Here is a 22,785-nt window from a genome sequence, read left to right on the forward strand (position 1 = left end):
AGAGGGTCAGTAATGAGGGAGTGCCGCACTGTCAGAGGGTCAGCACTGAGGGAGTGCTGCACTGTCAGAGGGTCAGTACTGAGGGAGCGCTGCATTGTCAGAGGGTCAGTACTGAGGGAGTGCCGCACTGTCAGAAGGTCAGTACTGAGGGAGCGCTGCATTGTCAAAGGGTCAGTACTGAGGGAGTGCTGCACTGTCAGAGGGTCAGTACTGAGCGAGTGCTGCACTGTCAGAGGGTCAGTACTGAGGGAGTGCCGCACTGTCAGAGGGTCAGTACTGAGGGTCTGCTGCATTGTCAGAGGGTCTGTACTCAGGGAGTGCTGCTCTGTCAGAGGGTCAGTACTGAGGGAGTGCTGCACTGTCAGAGGGTCAGTACTGAGGGAGTGCTGCACTGTCAGAGGGTCAGTCCTGAGGGAGTGCCGCACTGTCAGAGGGTCAGTACTGAGGGAGTGCCGCACTGTCAGAGGGTCAGTACTGAGTGAGTGCCGCACTGTCAGAGGGTCAGTACTGAGGAGTGCCGCACCGTCAGAGGGTCAGTACTGAGGGAGTGCCGCACTGTCAGAGGGTCAGTACTGAGGGAGTGCCGCACTGTCAGAGGGTCAGTACTGAGGGAGTGCCGCACCGTCAGAGGGTCAGTACTGAGGGAGTGCCGCACTGTCAGAGGGTCAGTACTGAGGGAGTGCTGCACTGTCAGAGGTTCTGACTTTTGCATGCGACATTCAACAGAGGCTCCATCTGCCCTCTGAAGCAAACATTTATCCCCGTGTCTGCATAGATTTCCTCCGGGTGCTCCGGTTTCCTCCCACAAGTCCCGAAAGACATGCAGATAGGTGAATTGGACATTCTGAATTCTCCCTCTGTGTACCCGAACAGGCGCTGGAATGTGGCAACTAGGAGATTTTCACAGTAACTTCATTGCAGTGTTAATATAAGCTGCCTACTTGTGACAATAAAGGTTATTATTATCGACAATTCCATGACACCGTTTGAAAGATGAGCAGGGAGGTTCTTCCTGGTGTGTTGATCAATATTTATTCTTCAAACAACATCGGGTTCCAATCCCACCATGGCAAGTGATGGAATTTAAATTCAATAAAATATCTGCAACCATTGTTGATCTTTGTAAAAACCCATCTGGTTCACTAATGTCCCTTAGGGAAAGAAATCTGCCATCCTTACCTGGTCTGGCCTACATGTGACTCCAGACTCACAGCAACGTGGTTGACTCTTAACTGCCCCCTTCAAGGGCAATTAGGGATGGACAATAAATACTGGCACAGCCGGCGACGCCCAGGTCCAATGAACGGATACAAAAACCTAAAAAGTTGATTAGCCAGTGCTGTGGCTAAATGGGCTCGATTACAACAGTGGCTACACATCAAAAGTACTTCAGTGGCTGTAAAAGACTTTGTGATGTCCTGACGTTGTGAAAGGTGTTATCGCAATGCAAGTTCATTTTGTTTCCCTCAGTTACACACGCAATCCGGGCAGCGTGGGTCTGCATTCTAGCTCCATCACTGGCCATCAATTGATTCAGTCGATGTTTCGATACGAGTGCCCCATTCGTTCCAGTTGACCTCGTTTAACCTGGTTCGTGTGATTTGAAGAACATGACATTAAATGCGGTGCCCCATGCCACTGATTGTATATACCTGCTGTTGCCCATTGCTCCCCAGAGGTACTCGGTCTTGCTGGGGCAACACTTCCATTGGGCACTGGCTGACATCTAGCACCTCACCACAGAGACTCACTTCAATGTCTCAATGACTGCTACTGGTCATGGAGGCCAAGGAGCCCTCGCCTGATATCTAGTCAAGGTGAGGGTGGTAATTCAGTCTGTTATGGAAATTCGACAGTCCTGCCGTTTGACCTATACTCTTCCCGATGTGATCCCATCTTAATGCCACCAACTTGGTGTGACCCCAGAATGAAAGATGGCGGGGGAGGGAGTGGTTTGGTTTAAAGCTGCTGGGTCTGCCCTGACTAACATGAAGACTCACCTCCTGTGGTTCTAGCAGCAATCAGGCCTCAGAGAACATCCCGGCCTCTGAGACAAAAAGCCCAAATGTTTGGTCAAAACCCAGTCCCAGCTCCCCGGCCTCCATTGCTGCCTCAGAGGTCGGGACCCCAGCAGCGTTGTGATCACTCTTTGCGAACCCCTGATCTGCTGCAAGGGTCCTTTCTGTTGATCCCCCTATTTCCACTTTCTTTATTTCTGCTGTTATCATTTTTATCCCTGGATGTTTAATGGACATATATCATAGAAACATCACAATGCAGAAGGAGGCCATTCAGCCCATTGAGTCTGCACCAGCCCTTGGAAAGAGCACTGTACCTAAGCCCACACCTCCGCCCTATCCCCCTAACCCCTCCAACCTTTATTTTGGACACTAAGAGGCAATTTATCACGGCCAATCCACCTAACCTGCACTTCTTTGGACAGTGGGAGGAAACCGGAGCACCCGGAGGAAACTCACGCAGACACGGGGAGAACGTGCAAACTCCGCACAGACAGTGACCCGGAATTGAACCCAGATCCCTGGAGCTGTGAGGCAGCATTGCTTTAAGTCGAGCAGCGGCTGTGAGCTATTCAAAAGTTTCAAAACAGAACACGGTGCTGGCCATCTGACAGCAGAACGTAGGCATTTCGGCACTTGAGAGATCGGTGGGACTCGGTTCGATTGATCTGCTGGTGACCAATGAATTGGTCAAAAGGCCGTATTCTGCCCGGTAACAGGTGGTGATTGGATTCAGCCTGAGTGGCATGATTTTCAGACAGCCTGGGGAAGCTGCTGGAGTCCAGGAAACTCAGAGGACAGAAGCTGCTCTCTCTCTAGAATGGCTGCATAGCTGTACACACAATCTACGGTGAAAACATTGAAGGAAGGTGTGCTATAAAACAACCATCTGAAAAAATCCCTTTGACTTATTATTTTACCCCCCCCCCCCCCTTCTCCCCTGTGTTTGTCAGTCTTGTGTATGTCTAAGTGGGGGGGGGGGGGTGGGACGAGTTTAAGTGGGGGGGGGGGGGTTAAGATTTAGATAATGGTTGATCTGTTGTATCAGCCGCATACTTAATTATAGTTACTGTTATTAATAAATTTAAATGTTGCAAACCTGGTGACTGTAATAAATTGGGCAACCAACTTTGGGTGTTTTTCTAAGAATTATTTATTCATTTCCATCGCGGGTCAAGTGGGACTGGAATTGATTGTGCTCTAGCCCAGGGGGCTGTAACACTGGTTATGGAGGTTGGTTTTACCTTCACCTACACTCGTCCTTCCCACCCCCCACCTTCCCCAGCCTCCGCTAATGAAAACCCATTCATTCCAGCCATGAGCAACTCCCGTGTTGGAAGGAGTGACTGGCTGGTGGGGAGGTGCAGGACTGAAGGTTCAGATGCGGGTCTGATTTCTTCCTAGCCCCTGGTGGCCGATGATACCTCCCCAGCCCTTGTCCTGACTGACACTAGGAGCCGGGAAGTGGGGGTTGGACATGCGGCCGTGCGCCCGGAATGATCCAGTGCCGTATGTTGTGGAGCACCGGCCAAACTCCAGAACCCAGTGGAGTGAGATTCCGACAAGTCTGTGTTTCTGTAAACACTCGGACGCAGTGATTACCTCAGACAACACCGTTTGTCTTCTCTCCCGTCTGGAGTGACTCCAACAGTCACCTCTGTGAAGCTGTGGCCATTTTTACATCTGGCCCGTAGCCATTTCGGCAGCGTTCTCTCAAATTGCAGAGTTGTCTCAGCTCTCTAGAAAGATCAGATAAAATTACTTTGCATTTGGCCATTCGGCCCAATAGGTCCATGCTGGTGTTTATGCTCCATCAAGCGTGCTCCAACTTCCTCTCACCTTATCAATGTACATCCTTCCATTCCCTTCTCCCTCACCTGTTTATCCAGCTTCCCTTTAACTATTTCTAAACTCTTCACTTCGCCTGTTCCTGACGGTAGCGACTTCCACATTCCCACTATTTCCTGGGTTGAGATGTTTCTCCTGAATTCCCGATTGGATTTATTAGTGACAACTAACATTATTGGCCCCGTGGTGGAACCATCCCAAAGTCTATCCTATTGAGGCCGTTCATTGGAAATATATTGGCCGTCCCTTCACTGTCACTGGGTCAAAATCCTGGATATCCCTCCCTAACAGCACTGTGGGTGTACCTACACCTCAGGGACTGCAGCGGTTCAAGAAGGCAGCTCACCACAACCTTCTGAAGAGCAACTAGGAATGGGCAATAAATACTGGTCTAACCAGCGACGTTCACATCCCGTCAAATGAATTTTTAAAAAATGATTTAAAGACCTGTATCGGATCATCTGGGTCTTCTCTTTTCCAGAGGGAAGAGCCCCTGCCCAATCACTCTTTTATGGGATTCCAGACATCATTGGCAATTAAGGCCTGTGTTTGTTGCCCATGTGCCATTGGTTGCTCGCCATCTCTTTCCAAGCCAATCAGAAAGTGGAAAGAGCTTTAAATTGAGGGGTGGTAGATATAGGACAGATGTCAGAGGCAGTTTCTTTACTCAGAGAGTAGTAGGGGTGTGGAACGCCCTGCCTGCAACAGTAGTAGACTCGCCAACTTTAAGGGCATTTAAGTGGTCACTGGATAGACATATGGATGAAAATGGAATAGTGTAGGTCAGATAGGCTTCAGATGGTTTCACAGGTCGGTGCAACATCGAGGGCCGAAGGGCCCGTACTGCGCTGTAATGTTCTATGTTCTAGAGCACATTGGTTGCCGATTGGATGATTGACAAAATGACGCAGGTGATTCTCTTCTTTCGCAATGCCCTCAATCTCTCCTGGGTTTCCCTCGGCAGATTTATCCTCAATCCCGGGGGAACTCCAGGACAATACTTGAGGGGAGGAGTTCCGACCGATCACTCAGGAGGAACCTGCAGGAGGGGGGGGGGGGGGGGGGGGGGGGGGGTCAGCTCGTGTCCATCGCTGGGAGTTACCTGTGTAGTAAACTGCCTGCCACTGGTCACATTTACTGTTCCACTGCGATGGCTAATTCACAGGCAGTCGGGGGGAGAAGGGCTAACATCTCTTTTAATCCTGTGATCTGGAATGTGCTGCCTGATAGCCAATTCGAATGTAACTTTCAAAAGGAAATTGGATAAATACTTGAAGAGGAAAATTTGTAGAGTTTTGGGGAAAGATCAAGTAGGTGGGGGACAAATTGGATAGCTCTCTCAAAAAAGCCACGAAATTGGGCTGAATGGCCTCCTTCCTCGTTGTTTCATCATTTGATTCAATGTGAATTCCGAAACTCGAGATTTAACGGGATATTTCTCTGCCCTTTTGCAAAGAGTGTGTGCTCGCACCCACCAGGCTGCACGCTGAGCCGCCTTTACACCATCCCCACCAACTCTCACACTCATCCCTTCCCAGCACGGGCCAGGCTGATGGCCCTGGGGATGCCACCACCAACCTGCAGCTTCCAGATCTTCTCGCTCTCGTTCGAAATCTTGGTCACCGTCTCTCCCATCAGGGCGATCAGCATGTTCAGGAGCAGGACAAAAGTCAGGATTACGTAGAGCACCAGGAGCGTGTGGAAAAAGAAAGGGAATCTGGAATATTTCTGGATGCCTAGGTCCCCCAATCCAATGGTGAGTTTGAAGAGCTCCAGGATGGCGGAGCTGAATCCATCATATGGGCAGTCGCTACCTGGGGGACATTCCTCAATCAGCGAGGCGAGTGCTGTTGGGAAAAGCACAGACATTATTGCGGAGCGTGCATAAAAATGAAAGGAAAGAGAGTGAATAGGAAGGGAGATTGCATTTCTGCAGCATCTTTCACAACATCAGCGCATCAAAAAGCACAATCCAGTCAATCAAGCACGTCCGAAGTGTAGTCCCTATTGTCATGTAGGAAATGCAGCAGCCAATTTGTACACAGCAAGATCCCACAAACAGAAATGTAATAATGACCAGATAGCTAGTGTTTGCAATGTTCAGGACATGGGGAGTGAACAGCCCTATCGAGCTTCAAATAGTGGCCGCAAGAGCTTTTCCAAAGGCCTGAGGGGGCAGACCGGCGCTCAGTTTAATGTCTCATCCACAAGGTGGCACCTCTGATGCTGCGGTGCTCCCTCACTGGGAGAGTCGGCCAGGACTACGTGCTCATGTTTGTCTCAAACCCCCCCGACTTGTGCCTGCAGGATGAGAGTTGCTACTTAGTCACGGCAGAAAGAGCACTCCGCTGTATGTACAGGTGTACAAGATCGTCCCAAAACTCTTTGGGGCCTCACGGTAGCATGGTGGTTAGCATCAATGCTTCACAGCTCCAGGGTCCCAGGTTCGATTCCCGGCTGGGTCACTGTCTGTGTGGAGTCTGCACGTCCTCCCCGTGTGTGCGTGGGTTTCCTCCGGGTGCTCCGGTTTCCTCCCACAGTCCAAAGATGTGCGGGTTAGGTGGATTGGCCATGCTAAATTGCCCGTAGTGTAAGGTTAATGGGGGGATTGTTGGGTTACGGGTATACGGGTTACGTGGGTTTAAGTGGGGTGATCATTGCTCGGCACAACATTGAGGGCCGAAGGGCCTGTTCTGTGCTGTACTGTTCTATGTTCTACTCGAAGATTGAAGATTTAGGTGAACATACAGGAATAATGGGCAGGGGAAAATGCCAGCTGTCCCATTGAACCTGGCCCAACACCAAGGTTGTCAGAGCATCATAACTAAACATTCCCTTTTTCCCCGCTCCCCATTCCCACAACTGGGAATATTATTTGAAAAAACTAGAAGGAACTCAGGGCGGTGGGGGTAAGTATTACTCTGGGGGAGACCCAATCCACAGGCAACTGGAATCATTGCAGAAGGTCACACGAACCAAGTGTTCAACAAAAAGACCCAGCCAGGGGCACAAATATTTACAGTGGCAACCTTACCTGCAGCAAATCCCACGATGAAAACTGCATAAACTAGTAGGAATCGCAGGATATCCTGCAGAATAATCTGTCAAACACAGTTAGAAGGATTTTTATTTAATTGAATTTGATTTTGCGGCTAGGATCGTTACAGTTGTACCATAATCTCAGGATAGGTAACCATGGTGATGTGTTACAGTTCATGCGGGGAGTTACTGTGGCAAAATTCACTTTTCCATGCATGATCTCTGTAGTTATGGATAGGGATGGTAGAGGCTCAAATGTCCTCTCCATCATGGCTGGCCCGGAATGGCTTCCACTCTTACCGCCTGCTATTGGTGTGTGTTGAAAGGATTTACTCAAGCTGTTTGGCCACATTATGAAAGCACCTTCATATGGCTTCAAGGTCAGGTCACTGGCAAATTTGTGCACAAGAAGATTCCACAAAGGAAAGTACTTGCATTTGTGTAGCTCCTTTCACCAACTCAGGACATCCCAACACCTCTTACAGCCAATGAAGCACTTTTTGAAGTGTAATTTAAGAAACAGAGCAACCAATTTGTACACAGCAAGCTCCCACAAACATCATTGTGCTAAAGACCAGGGGGGACGATTCTCCGAGCCCCGCGCCGGGCCAGAGAATCGACGCAACTGCGCCACGACGCCGGCACGCGATTCTCCGAGGTGCGGGGAATCGGCGCCATTTGCGCCGGCGCGTTTGGCGCGGCGCCGGCTGCGGGCCGCTGGAGTTGGCGGGGCCGCCGATTCTCTGGCCCGGATGGGCCGAGCGGCCGCTGGCGGGAACTCTGCAGGAACACTCGGGGGGGTGGCCTGTGGGAGGGAGGGGGACTCCTTCACGGGGGGGGGGTCCTCTGATGGGGTCTGGCCCGCGAGAGGGGCCCACTGATCGGCGGGCCGGCCGCTCCCCCCCCCCCCCCCCGGGCCTATTTCCTGGCACAGCCGGCCCCTGAACACTGACCCCATGTTGGTAAGAAGTTCCCTGCGCATGCGCAGGATTGAGCTGGCCCAACTGCGCATGCGCAGGATTGAGCTGGCCCAACTGCGCATGCGCAGGATTGCGCGGCCCAACTGCGCATGCGCAGGATTGAGCTGGCCCAACTGCGCATGCGCAGGATTGAGCGGCCCAACTGCGCTTGCGCAGGATTGAGCTGGCCCAACTGCGCATGCGCAGGATTGAGCTGGCCCAACTGCGCATGCGCAGGATTGAGCTGGCCCAACTGCGCATGCGCAGGATTGAGCTGGCCCAACTGCGCATGCGCGCATTGGCTGGAGCGGCATGAACCCTAACCCTGTGGGGGCCAGAATAGGTGGTGCCCAGGACCTTTTCACGCCATCGTGAAACGCGACGGCGTTTACGACAGTGCGAACACTTGGCCTCCATATCGGATAATCACCCCCTAGATAATCTTAATTTTTTTTTTTTTTAATAAATTTAGATTACCCAATTATTTTTTCTATTAAGGGGCAATTTAGTGTGGCCAATCCACCTACTCTGCACATTTTTGGGCTGTGGGGGCGAAACCCACGCAGACACGGGGAGAATGTGCAAACTCCACACGGACAGTGACCCAGAGCCGGGATCAAACCTGGGACCTCAGCGCCGTGAGGCGGTTGTGCTAACCACTAGGCCACCGTGCTGCCGCAGATAATCTTAATTTTAATGATTTTGATTGGGGACGAAGTATTGGCCAGGACACCCAGGATAACTCCCTGTTCATCATAAAGAGTGCCATGTTATCTTTGTCATCCAGCGGAGCCAATGGAACAGGATGTGGGACCCAAAGCTCTGTATGTTGGAACATAGCAACAGGGGGGCGTCGCAGAGTGATAGAGTTTTGCAGCACAGTAAGCAGCCTTTCGTGTTTGCACTGGCCATTAAGCACCTGTCTATTCTGATCCCATTTTCCAGCACTTGGTGCGTAGCCGCTGTGACGTTTCAAATGATAGCCTAAATGTTTCTTACATGTTGTGAGAGTTCCTGTTTTTACCACCCTCTCAGACAGCGAGTTCCAGATTCCCACCACCCTCTGGGTGAAAAGGTTTTCCCCCCAAATTCCCTCTAAATCTCCTGCCCCTTACCCTATGGGTGGCAATGTAGCACTGTTGCTTCACAGCGCCAGGGTCTCAGGTTCGATTCCCGGCTTGGACCACTGTCTGTGCGGAATCTGCACGTTCTCCCCGTGTCTGCGTGGGTCTCCTCCGTGTGCTCCGGTTTCCTCCCACAAGCACTGAAAGACGTGCTGTTAGGTGAATTGGACATTCTGAATTCTCCCTCTGTGTACCCGAACAGGCAAATGTGGCAAATGGGGGATTTTCACAGTAACTTCATTGCAGAGTTAATGTCAGCCTACTTGTGACAATAAAGATTATTATTAGATTATTATTAAATCGATGCCTCCTGGTTATTGACCCCTCAACTAGGGGGAAAGGTTTGTTCCTGTCTACCCTCTCTGCGTCCTTCATAATTCTGTACACCTCAATCAGGCTCCAGTGCAGTGGAACAGGACAAACCACCATTCATCCATGACCACAGTGTAAACAAGACACAATCTCACTGGGAGCGTTTCTCCACTTACTTTTTTAATCATCACGCAGTAAATCCCAGTCAGTTTGAAGCCCCGTGTGTAATACAAAACGTTGAACCATCCCAGGGCCAGGGCTAGAACGAGCAGTATTCTGGAACCTTCCACTTCTGCCCAGCATAAGGTGTTGAAGACGATCACGATGACAGACTGGAGAAAACTGACAAGAAACAACAATTCACATGTTCACGAGCTGCATACATGAGCTGCACATGCCTCTAGCATGACTGTGCCGAACGCTCTCTCAGTGAAGCGAAGCTGCTGGGTTGACTGATCAATGTTCTGACACTGAAACAATTGGGGAAATTGCCAGAGGGGAGGTGTGCATTCTTACACAGCACCTTAACATAACCTGGAACAGCTGCCTGAGACGGCAGGAGCAGATTCACAAATAATTTTCAGAAAGGAATTAATGAACTACTTCAGAAAGACAAAGGCCTGTGAGGGAGGACCAGGCGAGTGGGCAGCATTGGCCAGTTCTTTCAAAGAGCTAGCAGAAATAAAATGGACCAGTTGGTCTCTGTCTTGTGACGTATCATCTTCGATGAGGCACAACAATCTGGCTGACTTCTTTTCTCTCATTTCTCTGCTTCTGTAGACTTCGCCTTCATTGGGTAACAGCCCCTCTCATGTCCGCCATCTTGCTCTCACTACTAACTCACTCTAGCCCACACCCAAAGGAGTTCAAAGGGCGGCACGGTAGCACAGTGCTTAGCACTGCTGCCTCACAGCACCAGGGACCCGGGTTTAATTCCGGCCTCGGGTGACTGTGTCGAGTTTGCACGTCCTCCCCGTGTCTGCGTGGGTTTCCTCCCGGTGCTCCGGTTTCCTCCCACAGTCCAAAGATGTGCGGGCTAGGTGGATTGGCCGTGGTCAATGCACGGGGAGTGGGCCAAGGTAGAGTGCTCTTTTGGAGGGTCGGTGCACACTCAATGGGCCGAATGGCCTCCTTCTGCACTGTAGGGATTCTATGGAGTTGAGAATTGAGCATGTGCTCACACAGACTCAGACACTCATTCTCACTGACATTCACACTTCCTATGAATGGAACTTACTACAGAACATGAAAGAATCCATCCATCAGCACAGACTGAAGATTGGAACGTCTCAAGTACATCATTTCTGTCGCCTGAAAGAAATAGAGGGAATTCATCAGCTTTGGATCTTCCTGCAACAGAAATATCTGCTTCGAATTGCCTCCACTCCCCAGCCTCTTTGAAAGAGGTTCCTCCCCTCCGTGGGCACACGGTAGCATAGTGGTTAGCACAATTGCTTCACAGCTCCAGGGTCCTAGGTTTGATTCCCGGCTTGGGTCACTGTCTGTGCGGAGTCTGCACGTTCTCCCCGTGTCTGCGTGGGTTTCCTCCGGGTGCTCCGGTTTCCTCCCACAGTCCAAAGATGTGCTGGTTAGATGGATTGGCCATGATAAATTGCCCGTAGTGTTCAAAAAGGTTGGGTAGAGTTACTGGGTTACGAGGATAGGTTGGAGGTGTGGGCTTGGGTAGGGTGCTCTTTCCAAGAGCCGGTGCAGACTTGATGGGCTGAATGGCCTCCTTCTGCACTGTAAATTCTATGATTCTATGATAATCAATCCAATCTTCTGGCCCGTTTCCCATTAACCTGCAACTTCTATCCCCTTCAAAGATATATCCAATATATCAATATATGCAGTGGTCCGAATGCAGAGGTGTTCATCACAGTTCCTCGCCAAGTGGGGAAGGTTAAAAGGTGATTCAACAAAACCCTGAAGGGTTTTAGAACAAATGAGGAGAAATAATTTCCCGTGTTGGGAGGCAATCAGGAGATTGGTAAATTTCAAAAAGGGCCTCACGTTGCCCAGGTACTTAAAATTTAAAATAATCTATTGTTTCTTTGCTTATCCCGTTATATCATCTCCTGTTTCTGTGCATCATCATCCCTTCTGTCCCTTCGGATTTCCTGCCTTCCATTCTGACGAACCTTCCACCACATTGCCATCTTCTCCTGTCTGGACTTTCTGAACACCTCTCAGAGCCGTGTATTTCCCAGCTCGTGTACATCATTGAGCTGCAACATTAACTGTCTCTTTCCCCACGGATGCTTCCTGACCCACTGACTACAGCATTTTGGGCGTAATTACAATGGCCATGCTGCGCTGGAAAAGCAGCTCGCCACGGAGCAGCGAGGTTGATAAAAGCCGGGAGACCCCGCACCTGGGATCTACCTGCCTCGCAACGCTTCGCGAGATGTTGCGATGTAAATTCTGCCCACAATTTGCCCACAATCCTTTGGCAAATCGGCATATTAGAGCGAGACAGTTAGTCTCACTTTAACGTGCAGATTCCCTCGGGCGAGCACCGTTTGGTACTTGTCCCCACAAACGGGGACTAAACGGAACAGCATTCATGGGGGTCTCCCAGGGGATCAGAGGCCCTCAGCTGCATGCCTTTGGGCAGGGTGGTGCCCCTGGGCAGCCTGGCAGTCCAGGAGAATAGAGTAGAAGAGGTAGAGGATGATTAGGCATAGGAGACATCAGTCGTGTCTTTGAGAGTTCTGTAGTTAGAGATAGCAGAGTTTAATGCAGTAACCTTATACTTTAGGAATACATACAAATCTGATTTAGTAGTGTTAATAAATTAGTTTTGTTCGTTAACAAAGCTTGTTCTTTGTTCAACACGACGCATCAAAGGTAAAAGCAAAGCAGAAAACAAAGCACCCTCTTCTCGTACCATGTGTACTAGTGTGTGTGTGTGTGGGCCCAGGGACTGTGTGTGACATATAAATGGCAGTTGCGATTTACGATTTTTTTAAATTCAGGAAGTAGTTTGTTTTGCTCTTTGAATAAAGAGAACCCGTCTGACTGATTCTTTACAATCTGAAAGTGTAAATCGTGAGATCCGTTTAGTTTTGGCAAAAGCTCTTCCTCTCTCAATTCGCAAAAGAACCCCTGTAATGGTCAGACCTGTGGTGGTAGAATAGGGGAATAATCTTTACCTTTCCTCACTGGTTGTGACATATGCAAAGCACACACAGTACAATAAACCCACCTCCCTAATCAGGAAGTACACAGCAGTCAATAGTATATAATCCTGTGCCTGAAAGTGCCAGGGCAAATAACTCAATATAGATATCGGGAGCTGTGCAAAATCAGAGGAAAAGGCAATCAATTAAAATCATTAAAACTTTTATCAAAGATTTAACACACTCTTACAGCACATTAAAGCCACGATATAAAATACTAATAATGGTGAGTATTGTATTGTTTGTGTGGTCTTGCTGTTCCCAGACTGGCCGCAATGCTTCTTATATTACTGCTCTTTAAAGGCATTCATTCCATTTCATTATAAAGCACTTAGGGGCAGCCGAATGTCGCCAAAGGCACAATACAAATAAATGCAAGCCTCTCATTTCCTTGCTGACTGAACTGCAAAATAATTAATTCATTCATCACAGAATTGTTCAAGTGCAGGTGCTGTCTGACCCACTCAGTATTTCAGGCATTTAAATTGTTTTAATATTTCAGATTTCCAGCAAGGGCAGTATTTTGCTCTATTCATTCAGGACACAAGGCTGGAAATCACTCTCAAAGAACAAAGAAACAAAGAAAAGTACAGCATAGGGACAGGTCCTGTTGCCCTCCAAGCCTGTCACCATCATGATGCCCTGACTCAAAACAAAACCTTCTGCCCTCACTCGGTCCGTATCCCTCTATTTCCTCCCTATTCATGGACCCATCCAGATTCCGCTTAAAAGTCACCTTCTTCATCAGCAATCCAACCAGAGTCCGGAGCCTCCGTTTGGCCCATCCTGTCTACACCAGCTCTCCAAATCAGCATTTCACTTAGTGCCACTCCCCGGCCTTCTCTCCGTACCCCTGCACATTGTCTCTTTTCAAATAATCATCTCACGCCCTCTCGAAAGCCTCGATTGAACCTGCCTCCACCACACTTCCAGGCCGTACATTCCTGACCCAAACCACTCGCTGTGTGACAACCGGTTTCCTCACCTCACATCTGCTTCGTTTGCAAATCACTTTGAACCTCTGCCCTCTCGCTCGCAATCCTTCCACCAATGGGAATAGTTTCCTCTACCTACTGAGTCCAGGCCCCATGAATTTGAATACCTCGATCAAACCTCCTCTCTTTTCGCCAGGAAAAGAGTCCCAACGTATCCAATTTATTTTCATACGTTTCTCATGCCTGGAACTATTCTTATAAACATCTTCTGCTTCTCTTGCCAATGCCTTCCTAGAATGCGACGTCCAGAACTGTCCACAATACGCCAGCTTTGCTCTAACTAGTACCTATGCAAGTTCTACATAACCTCCTTGCCCTTGTACTCTATGTCCCTATTAATAAATCCCAGAATAGTGGTTAGCATTGCTGCCTACGGCGCTGAGGTCCCAGGTTCGATCCCGGCTCTGGGTCACTGTCCGTGTGCAGTTTGCACATTCTCCCCATGTCTGCGTGGGTTTCACCCCCACAACCCAAAGATGTGCAGGGTAGGTAGATTGGCCACTCTAAATTGCCCCTTAATTGGAAAAAATAATTGGGTACTCTAAATTTATAAAAAAAATAAATAAATAAAAAATAAATAAATCCCAGAATAGTCTCTGCTTTATTAACTGCTCTCTCCACTTGTCCAGTCACCTTCAATGATCTGTGCACATCGACTCCCAGGTCCCTCTACTCCTGCACCACCTTTAGAATTGTATCATTTACTTAGTGGTTAGCACTGTTGCTTCACAGCACCAGCGATCCAGGTTCGATTCCCGGCTTGAGTCACTGTGCGAAGTCTGCACGTTCTCCCCGTGTCTGCGTGGGTTTCCTCCGGGTGCTCCGGTTTCCTCCCACAAGTCCCGAAAGATGTGCTGTTAGGTGAATTGGAAATTCTGATTTCCCCCTCTGTGTACCCGAACAGGCGCCGGAATGAAAAAATGAAAATCACTTTATTGTCAGGAGTAGGCTTCAATGAAGTTACTGTGAAAAGTTACCTAGTCGCCACATTTCGGCGTCTGTCCGGGGAGGCTGGTACAGGAATCGAACTGTGCTGCTGGCCTGCTTGGTCTGCTTTAAAAGCCAGCGATTTAGCCTAGTGAGCTAAACCAGCCACTGTGGCGACTAGGGGAGTTTTACAGTAACGTCATTGCAGTGTTAATGTAAGCCTACTTGTGACACTAATAAAGATTATTATTATTATTATTAACCAATGCTCAATCCAGGCCAGTACATTACCTCCAATCCCGAGCATGTAGGATGAGAAGGAGGAGGATCCACTCTTTGAGGTTTGCTCTTTGCTGATTGCAGGTTAAACTCCCCCCTTATGTTCTACCCATCCCCTCCGTTAAGCTGGTATGGCAACTATTCGGCCCAAGACCGTAAGAAACTCCAGAGAGTTGTGATCGCCACCCAGTCCATCACAACGAACCCATCTCCTATCCATTGAATCTGTCTACACCTCCCGCTGCCTTGGGAAAGCGGGCAGCATAATCAAAGATCGCTCCCATCCGGGATATTCCCTCTTGTACCTCCTGCCCAATGGAAGAGGTTGGAAAAGTCTGAGAACATGCACTAACAGATTCAAAAACAGCTTCTTCCCCCCTGTTACCAGAGTCCTGAATGACCCTCTTATGGACGGAATCGATCTCTCTACACATCTTCTCGACTGAGTATACCGCACTCCGCATGCTTACCCGATGTCTATGTCTATGTATTTACATTGTGTATCTATCGTATGTCCCGTGTTTTTTCATGTCTGGAACGATCTGTCTGGACTGTACGCAGATCAATACCTTTCACTGTACCTCGGTACACGTGACAATAAATCAAATTCAATTCAAGCTAGACTTGCATCCAATGGAGAAGGGAATAGAGGGTTGGTTACATTGATAGATTTAGATTAGGAAAGATGGGAGGAGACTGGAGTGGAGCATCAGTGCCAGCATGACTAGTTGGGCCGAATGGCCTGGCTCCGTACCGTATATTCTCTGACGGAGGGACAATCCTCCTGGTCCAGGGCTTTGCTTCTTTCTAGTCTGTAGGAGGCCACGAAGGTGAGGGTGATGATGTAGGTGAGGTAAAACAAGAAGCTAGCAATGAATAAAAACGCACCAAAATCCTCCCACTTCTTTTGGAGCAGTTCGTTCATCGGTTCGACACAAAGCATCTCATGACGGTTCTGAAATCAGCAGCAGATTGTTAAACATTAGCCCGTCCCCGACAGCCAACATCTGTTTTCCTCCAAACACGTGCTCCCCTCCCACCCTCGCTGACCCGTGAAGTGACCCAGAAGCCCCTCGACACTTCCTCCAAGTGACCAGTCATCAACGTGTGAGCCCAGACGGGGACTGCTCGCAGGCTATCTCACTACGTGGGGCATCACACCAGAGAATATTGTTGTTTTCATTACTATTCATTCTCGATATGGAGGCATCAGAAGCGAGGAGAGGGGAGAGCAGGGAAGGGAGGGAGGGTAAGGAGGGAAGGAGAGGCCGAAGGTTCTCCCAAGAGAGAAGGAGGATGGGAAGGTGAAATGTGGGCAACCCCAAAAGGAAGGGAGGATATAGAAACCCAGCTGAGATCAGGCAGCACAGTAGCATGGTGGTTAGCATAAATGCTTCACAGCTCCAGGGTCCCAGGTTCGATTCCCGGCTGGGTCACTGTCTGTGCGGAGTCTGCACGTCCTCCCCGTGTGTGCGTGGGTTTCCTCCGGGTGCTCCGGTTTCCTCCCACAGTCCAAAGATGTGCGGGTTAGGTGGATTGGCCATGCTAAATTGCCCGTAGTGTCCTAAAAAAAAGTAAGGTTGAGGGGGGGGTTGTTGGGTTACGGGTATAGGGTGGATACGTGGGTTTGAGTAGGGTGATCATTGCTCGGCACAACATCGAGGGCCGAAGGGCCTGTTCTGTGCTGTACTGTTAAAAGATTCTTCTAAGATCAGGTAACAACACACAGCAGCAATGAACACTGGGACCTGGGTGGTGCCGACTGACCCTCTGGAAAGAGAGGGAGGGGGTCAGGAGAGTGTGGGAGTGGAAAGATGGGAAGGGGAATGGATTGATGGGGAAAGGGCTGGGACGAGATGAGGGAGCAGAGGAGAGGGTTGGGAAGAAGGAAAGAGGTGGCGAGAGGGGAGGTTGGAGGGGTGGGGTGAAGGTGGGGAAGGGTTGATGAGGCAGTGGGACAGTTGATGACTTATTCCTTGCCATCCTCAGATGCCTTGAGTCAACTAGCTCTGGGTGCACAAACCCACCATGTTCCTGCTGCTGTAGACGATTGTCTGAAGCACCGAATTCTCCTCAATTGTATCGACTCCAGACAGGTCATATAATGAACAAGACACGGGTCCATATTCCCACTCGGTGAACTTTCTGGAGAGGTGTTTGTACTTCTTCTGTTTTATTTCCCGTCCCAGGATGTGTTTAAATATCTGCAGTAAAGTGAGAAATGTTTAATATCCAGGGAGAGGCTTGGGTTGACATGTAGGACCAAAAAAAACCCCAAAGTGGTCATACAAGGTGGAGTTTCATTTCTGCTCCCCCCCGACCCCCCGACACTCTCAGAAATAACAAGAGCAAACCCTGGGAATAATTGCTACATGGTGCTACCTCCCAGTCAGAGCTCAGATGAGAGAAGGCCATTCAATTAGATCATGGAGGATTGGCTCTCAACTCCTGTTTTTTGCGGTTCTTTGAGGTTCGAACCCGGCCCAGGGTCACTGACCGTGTGGAGTTTGCACATTCACCCCGTGTCTGCGTGGGTGAGAGGTGTGGGGAGGGTGAGATGGAGTGGGGTGGGGGGGGGTGAGATGGAGTGGGGGCGGGGGGGGCGTGCCTTACAGTGAGTTGGGGCTTGGAGGCGCGTTCGGGATAAGATCCAGAAACTCAGGGAAACAGCAGGAAAATGTAGGGGAAGACGAGGAGACTCTGGGAAAAGACAGAATAGACGGGAAAAATACAGAAACTCTCTGTGAAGGAAAGGAAATTTCTGGGAAATTCCTCCAGTTCTGACCCCCCTGGAAGACCCGGTGATCACAGTAACCAGACTCGCCGACAACCTGTTTTTAAATTCTGCCCAGGATTTCTCAGGAATCTGCCCAGTTCCGAATGGTGTCTTGGATTTACCGAATGACGGATTGGGAGGGTTTATGGGAGAACAGGATAGCTGTGTGAGGGACAATTGTGTGGTGGCTTTCTTCATGAACCAACAATCAGCGACCAAGGAGGAAGGAAGTCTGCCACCATTCCACAACCTGGGCCTGTCTGTGACTCCAGACCCACATCAACGTGACTGACCCTACCTGCCCTCTGGAGTGGACATTCAACTGTACAAATCACCAAAGTCGGCCCACCTCCACTTTCTGAAAGGTGCTTATGGGCAACAGGCACCTGCCAACCTCTGCCACCGATCCCCACACCCGAGGGACAGCTACGGGTTAAGGAAGAATGTTGTGTAGGACGTACCCCGATCTTGCCAGTGTGGGCGGCCAGGTGCAGAGGGGTCAAGCCCTCACGGTTGGTGATGGTCTCCAGGTTGACACTGGGCTCCATGTCCGTACTCTTCATCAGGATGAAGTCGTACATCTCCGTCACGAAGCTCCGAGAATCCTCCGTGTCGTATGCGATGGACACCAGGGCGTGCAGCACCGTGTTGCCCACCCGGTCCTGCGCCCAGGGGTCAGCGCCGTGGTCAATCAGGAAGGTGACAATGTCCAGCTGGTTGGTGCAGGCGGCCAGACTGAGGGGGAACCCCCCTGTGTCCGGTAATTGTGGAGTGAGGGGGGGGGGGGGGGGGGGGGAGGTTGAAAAGGATAAATTTAGTCTCTGTTTGACATGTCTGGTTGACATAAAATAACCCCCCACAAGACGCTGTGACTCTCCCCCTTATTTTGATCAATCCTCTCCCCTCACGTTATCACAGGAACATTCATACAACATAGAACAGTACAGCACAGAACAGGCCCTTCGGCCCTCGATGTTGTGCCGAGCAATGATCACCCTACTCAAACCCACGTATCCACCCTATACCCGTAACCCAACAACCCCCCCTCCCCCCCTGAACCTTACTTTTTAGGACACTACGGGCAATTTACCATGGCCAATCCACCTAACCCGCACATCTTTGGACTGTGGGAGGAAACCGGAGCACCCGGAGGAAACCCACGCACACACGGGGAGGACGTGCAGACTCCGCACAGACAGTGACCCAGCCGGGAATCGAACCTGGGACCCTGGAGCTGTGAAGCATTTATGCTAACCACCATGCTACCGTGCTGCCCGGAGTGATTCCCTGGATATTGGACTGCAGAGGGCATCACATTGCTGATGCTGTTCATCTTTTTTATTCATTCATGGGGTGTGGATGTCACTGGTAAGGACGACATGTATTTCCCATCCCTAATTACCCCCGATCCGCTGCTTCCCATGAGGTGTTGGCACACCCACTGCGCTGTTAGGGAGTTCCAGGATTTTGACCCGGCGATCGCAGTGACATAGTTCCAGGTCAGGATGGTGTGTGGCTAGCAGGGGAACTTGGTATTCCTCACCCAATGTCCACTCACACACACGTGTCTTCCATCGGGAGTCACTGGTCAGAAGTCAGGATGTGAAATACACTCGGTCCATTTTCCCGCTTCCTAATCCAGGACCAGGCACTGATATAAATTCACCGGCTGGACTATAACCGAGCAGAGAGAGGAATCAAAACCCAGCTCCTGTCTAGTCTGTGTCGCTCTGCTACTTGAAGCATTTTCCCGGTAAGACATGGGCAGGGAACACGGTCAAAGGCAAGTTACTCTTAATTTTAGACATGCTGTAAGGGGATCTCCTTTTCCCAGTGTCCTCTGGTACTGTCAGCTGAACACAGGGGGAGGGGTTAAAGTGACAATACACTATCACAGACCTCTGGCCATTCAGCCCGTTCTCACCATTCTGTTCAGCTGTCACTTCCTTGGTTTGATTACCTGTTCAGTTATCCAGCTACACCAGTCTTGTTGGGGACCTGCTCCAGTTTGTGTTTGTGTGTATACGTCCATCTCTGCATATTTGGCTGTGTCCAGCAGTTATACCCTAAGCGGAATTGCCCTTGAGAAGGTGGTGGTGAGCTGCTGTGTGCTTGTTGGTTTATGTATGTTAGTCTGCATCTGTCCATCTGTGTGTATGTCTGTGTGTATTGTAGTGATATTCAGATATCAATATACATGATCAATGCATGTAAATGTAGTACAGCCATTTCAACACTAGATGGCTCACAGTCAGATACTATAAGAACTGATTTCCCGCCTTTTCTAAGTCAGATGATATTAGAACAGTGAACAAGCAAGACATAGAACAGCTGGAGTGAGAGAAGTTAGAATTAGTTTGTTATAAAGTGTATAGTTATGTAGTTATCTGTATTGTACTTTAATTCTTTATTGTTAGTTTAGTATTAAGTAAAAGGACTCACAGTTTATTATTTTATTACTCATTAAATAGTCCATCTTTCAACAAGAAGACTATTGGTTATTTTATAATCCTGGTGGATTCAAGAGTAATATATATATTTTAGATAAGTCATTATTTAAAATATAACATGTATCTGTGTCTATCTATCTGTGTGTGTGAAGGTCTATCTGTGTGTGTGTATCTGTGTGTGTCTATCTGTGTGTGTGTATCTGTGTGTGAAGGTCTATCTGTTTGAGTGTATCTGTGTGAGTATCTGTGTGTGTCTATCTATCTATCTATCTATATCTGTGCGTGTGTATATCTGTGTGTATCTGTGTCGATCTATCTGTGTGTGTGTGTATTGGTGCCTATCTGTGTGTGTGTATCTGTGTGAGTGTACCTGTGTGTGAAGGTCTATCTGTGTGTGTGTATCTGTGTGTGTGTATCTGTGTGTGAAGGTCTATCTGTGTGTGTCTATCTATCTATATCTGTGCGTGTGTATATCTGTGTGTATCTGTGTCGATCTATCTGTGTGTGTGTATCGGTGTCTATCTGTGTGTGTGCATCTGTCTGTGTCTATCTGTGTGTGTCTATCTGTGTGTGTGAAGGTCTATCTGTGTGAGTGTACCTGTGTGTGTGTATCTGTGTGAGTGTACCTGTGTGTGAAGGTCTATCTGTGTGTGTCTATCTGTGTGTGTGTATCTGTGTGAGTGTACCTGTGTGTGAAGGTCTATCTGTGTGAGTGTATCTGTGTGTGAAGGTCTATCTGTGTGTGTCTATCTATATCTATATCTGTGCGTGTGTATATCTGTGTGTATCTGTGTCGATCTATCTGTGTGTGTGTATCGGTGTCTATCTGTGTGTGTGCATCAGTGTGTATCTGTGCGTGTGTATCAGTGTGTGTGTATCTGTGTGCATGTGTATCAGTGTGTATCTGTGTGTGTATCTGTGTGTGTGTGTATCTGTGTGTGTGTATCTGTGTGTGTGTATCTGTGTGTGTGTGTGTGTCTGTGTGTGTGTATCTGTGTGTGTGTGTATCAGTGTGTATCTGTGTGTGCGTGTATCAGTGTGTGTGTATCTGTGTGCGTGTGTATCAGTGTGTGTGTATCTGTGTGCATGTGTATCAGTGTGTATCTGTGTGTGTGTATCTGTGTGCGAGTGTATCTGTGTGCGAGTGTATCTGTGTGTGTGTGTATCTGTGTGTGTGTGTATCTGTGTGTGTGTATCTGTGTGTGTGTATCAGTGTGTATCTGTGTGTGTGTATCTGTGTGTGTGTATCTGTGTGCGAGTGTATCTGTGTGTGTGTGTGTATCTGTGTGTGTGTGTATCTGTGTGTGTGTATCTGTGTGTATCTGTGTGTGTGTGTATCTGTGTGTATCTGTGTGTGTGTGTATCAGTGTGTATCTGTGTGTGTGTGTATCTGTGTGTGTGTATCTGTGTGTGTGTATCTGTGTGTGTGTATCAGTGTGTGTGTATCAGTGTGTGTGTATCTGTGCGTGTGTATCTGTGTGCGTGTGTATCTGTGTGCGTGTGTATCTGTGTGTGTGTGTATCAGTGTGTATCTGTGTGTGTGTGTATCTGTGTGTATCTGTGTGTGTGTGTATCTGTGTGTGTGTATCTGTGTGTGTGTATCTGTGTGTGTGTATCTGTGTGTGTGTATCAGTGTGTGTGTATCAGTGTGTGTGTATCTGTGTGCGTGTGTATCTGTGTGCGTGTGTATCTGTGTGCGTGTGTATCAGTGTGTGTGTGTATCAGTGTGTGTGTATCTGTGTGCGTGTGTATCAGTGTGTGTGTATCAGTGTGTGTGTACCTGTGTGCATGTGTATCAGTGTGTATCTGTGTGTGTGTATCTGTGTGTGTATCTGTGTGCGTGTGTATCTGTGTGTGTGTGTATCTGTGTGTGTGTATCTGTGTGCGTGTGTATCTGTGTGTGTGTATCTGTGTGTGTGTGTGTATCTGTGTGTGTGTGTATCTGTGTGTGTGTATCTGTGTGTGTGTATCTGTGCGTGTGTATCAGTGTGTGTGTATCTGTGTGCATGTGTATCAGTGTGTATCTGTGTGTGTGTATCTGTGTGCGAGTGTATCTGTGTGTGTGTATCTGTGTGTGAGTGTATCTGTGTGTGTGTATCTGTGTGTGTGTATCAGTGTGTATCAGTGTGTGTGTATCAGTGTGTGTGTACCTGTGTGCATGTGTATCAGTGTGTATCTGTGTGTGTGTATCTGTGTGTGTGTATCTGTGTGCGTGTGTATCAGTGTGTGTGTATCTGTGTGTGTGTATCAGTGTGTGTGTGTGTCTGTGTGTCTGTATTGTGTGTGTGTGTGTATCTGTGTGTGTGTATCTGTGTGTGTGTGTGTCTGTGTGTGTGTATCTGTGTGTGTGTGTATCTGTGTGTGTGTATCTGTGTGCGAGTGTATCTGTGTGTGTGTGTGTATCTGTGTGTGTGTGTATCAGTGTGTGTGTGTGTCTGTGTGTGTGTATCAGTGTGTATCTGTGTGTGTGTATCTGTGTGTGTGTGTATCAGTGTGTATCTGTGTGTGTGTATCTGTGTGTGTGTGTATCTGTGTGCGAGTGTATCTGTGTGTGTGTGTATCAGTGTGTATCTGTGTGTGTGTATCAGTGTGTGTGTGTATCAGTGTGTGTGTGTATCTGTGTGTGTGTGTATCAGTGTGTATCTGTGTGTGTGTATCAGTGTGTGTGTGTATCAGTGTGTGTGTGTATCAGTGTGTGTGTATCTGTGTGCGTGTGTATCTGTGTGCGTGTGTATCTGTGTGTGTGTGTATCAGTGTGTATCTGTGTGTGTGTGTGTATCAGTGTGTATCTGTGTGTGTGTGTATCAGTGTGTATCTGTGTGTGTGTGTGTATCAGTGTGCTGTTTATCAGTGTGTTGTTTATCAGTGTGTTTATC

General features: G+C 48.8%; 1 protein-coding gene across 7 annotated transcripts in view; it reads right to left on the minus strand.

Annotated features, from left to right (window-relative positions):
• Positions 1 to 939: 939 nt before the first annotated feature.
• LOC119975138 (transient receptor potential cation channel subfamily V member 3-like) overlaps positions 940 to 22,785 on the minus strand; it is a 53,393-nt gene continuing 31,547 nt past the window's right edge. For 4 of the 7 annotated variants that reach the window (XM_038814706.1, XM_038814705.1, XM_038814704.1 and 1 more), the window contains 10 exons: positions 17,921 to 18,210; positions 16,711 to 16,887; positions 15,438 to 15,638; positions 12,509 to 12,598; positions 10,538 to 10,611; positions 9,477 to 9,642; positions 6,901 to 6,967; positions 5,445 to 5,713; positions 3,621 to 3,757; positions 940 to 1,587 (listed from right to left, as the gene is read on the minus strand). In XM_038814706.1, coding sequence (XP_038670634.1) covers positions 1,515 to 1,587; positions 3,621 to 3,757; positions 5,445 to 5,713; positions 6,901 to 6,967; positions 9,477 to 9,642; positions 10,538 to 10,611; positions 12,509 to 12,598; positions 15,438 to 15,638; positions 16,711 to 16,887; positions 17,921 to 18,210 — 1,544 coding nt within the window. In that variant the 3' untranslated portion in view covers positions 940 to 1,514. Of the gene's footprint in view, positions 1,588 to 3,620; positions 3,758 to 5,444; positions 5,714 to 6,900; positions 6,968 to 9,472; positions 9,643 to 10,537; positions 10,612 to 12,508; positions 12,599 to 15,437; positions 15,639 to 16,710; positions 16,888 to 17,920; positions 18,211 to 22,785 lie in introns of those variants that run through there. The other 3 variants (XM_038814707.1, XM_038814709.1, XM_038814710.1) reach the window with 3 other exon arrangements.

Source organism: Scyliorhinus canicula, chromosome 12, assembly GCF_902713615.1.
Source record: "Scyliorhinus canicula chromosome 12, sScyCan1.1, whole genome shotgun sequence".
Taxonomy (NCBI): domain Eukaryota; kingdom Metazoa; phylum Chordata; class Chondrichthyes; order Carcharhiniformes; family Scyliorhinidae; genus Scyliorhinus; species Scyliorhinus canicula.